The sequence below is a fragment of the Trachinotus anak genome, unplaced genomic scaffold (genome assembly GCF_046630095.1).
Source record: "Trachinotus anak isolate AG129_WGS33_773 ecotype Australia unplaced genomic scaffold, CSIRO_AGI_Tana_v1 ptg000001l, whole genome shotgun sequence".
Classification (NCBI taxonomy): Eukaryota; Metazoa; Chordata; class Actinopteri; order Carangiformes; family Carangidae; genus Trachinotus; species Trachinotus anak.
This window is the reverse complement of record NW_027273852.1, coordinates 10,238,488-10,240,000: the sequence shown is the minus strand read 5'-3', so window position 1 is coordinate 10,240,000 and position 1,513 is coordinate 10,238,488. Positions and strand designations below refer to the sequence as shown.

The window sequence follows — 1,513 nt, the reverse complement described above, 5'->3', positions numbered from 1 at the left end:
GTTCAAGTTGAGGTTTTCCCATCCCGGGGAGCAGAATGTATGCTAAGGGCGGCTGGAGTCCTGCTGAGGGCCAGGCCGTACAGTTACAAGGGATCATGTAGCCTGGGTTTCCAGGGGACGGATGTGAGTGAGTGTGGGTGTGCGTCCCGCCACCTACACTGCCAGTCCCGGTGAAAGCCGTGGCGCCTCCCGGCGGGTAGCCCAACGGAGACGCGTACGGAAACGAAGGTGGGGAAAGCTCGGTCATCTTGGATCCCAGGTCGAAAAAGGAATAGGGGTTCGCGGACATGGACGGGTTGAAGAATACCCTCGCCGCTGCGGCCGCCGCAGCCGCTGCTGCCTTATCTGGGTTCCCAATGATGGAGTCGGAAAGTGCTCCAGCCGAAAGCCCGTTAACTTTGAGCGCGTCGTGCTCCCCGAGATTGTAGGGCACCGGGAAAGAAAACTTATCTTTTTTCATCAGAGTCTTGGGCTTCCGCCTCGGTCTGTATTTATAGTCTGGGTGTTCCTTCATGTGCATCGCTCGCAGTCGCTTGGCTTCGTCGATGAATGGCCTTTTCTCAGACTCGGTGAGAAGTTTCCACTCCGCTCCCAGTCTCTTGCTGATCTCGGAGTTGTGCATTTTTGGGTTCTCCTGAGCCATTTTCCTGCGCTGGGCTCTGGACCAAACCATGAAAGCATTCATCGGGCGTTTAACGTGATCCATTGGTTTAGACATGTTGGCACAAACGCACTCTGGAGGAGAAAAAAAACAAAACAAAAAAAAAAAAGTATTTATAAAAACGATCCATGAATAAACACCTTTCAGAAACAACACAAAACCACAAACAAGACTCATTTAGAAAGTTTGAATATTGATGAAAATTCAGCCTGCACACACAACAAGCACAGCTCATGCTTTGCCCGGACTTACTTCAGACTTCAGTTCTTCATCCCACCGTTGATTATCTTCTGGAAAGTAGGAGCGGCAGCGTCCTTATGAGCGCTCAACTTGTGTTTTCTGCTTCATGGTGGCATCCATCAGCGACACTACGCCTTTAGCAGGCAGGCAGGGGAGCGAGGGGAGGGGAAGAGAAAAAAAAAAACACGCCGTGTTGTCGCCTGAGACCGTCAACCCACCACTCAGCAGCGGCAGCACTCACGCAAGTGGATGATAACTCCCGCTTGCCCCATGTGAAATACAGGGCTGTGCGGCAGGTAGTGAAAGTGCCGCTGGCGCATGCGCAGCAGCGCTAAACACGCACATCCGAGCGCTGAGCGATTTTTTTTTTTTTTTTTTTTTTTTTTTTAAATGCCACCCTGAGTTTGAAGGGGAAATGCATCCGGTAGCCTTTTATATGTATCTTTATTTTTTAATGTGAGAGTGTTTTTACTCACAACGGTGACCTCGGTGTTGCTCGGCCTCATTAGTTTGGCGTTCTGAATTATGTTCATTCTAATGAGCAACTCGGGATTATTTAGCTCAGTTGAAGTCATGAACTTGTTCACAGAGGCGACGGATGCACCTGGAATA

General features: G+C 50.2%; 1 protein-coding gene across 1 annotated transcript in view; it reads right to left on the bottom strand.

Annotated features, from left to right (window-relative positions):
• Positions 1-1,175, bottom strand: part of sox21b (SRY-box transcription factor 21b) — a 2,199-nt gene extending 1,024 nt beyond the window's left edge. The window contains exons 1-2 of the mRNA XM_071475040.1: positions 914-1,175; positions 1-735 (exon numbers count right to left, since the gene is read on the bottom strand). The exon at positions 1-735 is cut by the window's left edge and continues 1,024 nt beyond it. Coding sequence (XP_071331141.1) covers positions 1-718 — 718 coding nt within the window. The 5' untranslated portion in view covers positions 719-735; positions 914-1,175. The remainder of the gene's footprint in view (positions 736-913) is intronic.
• Positions 1,176-1,513: the final 338 nt, after the last annotated feature.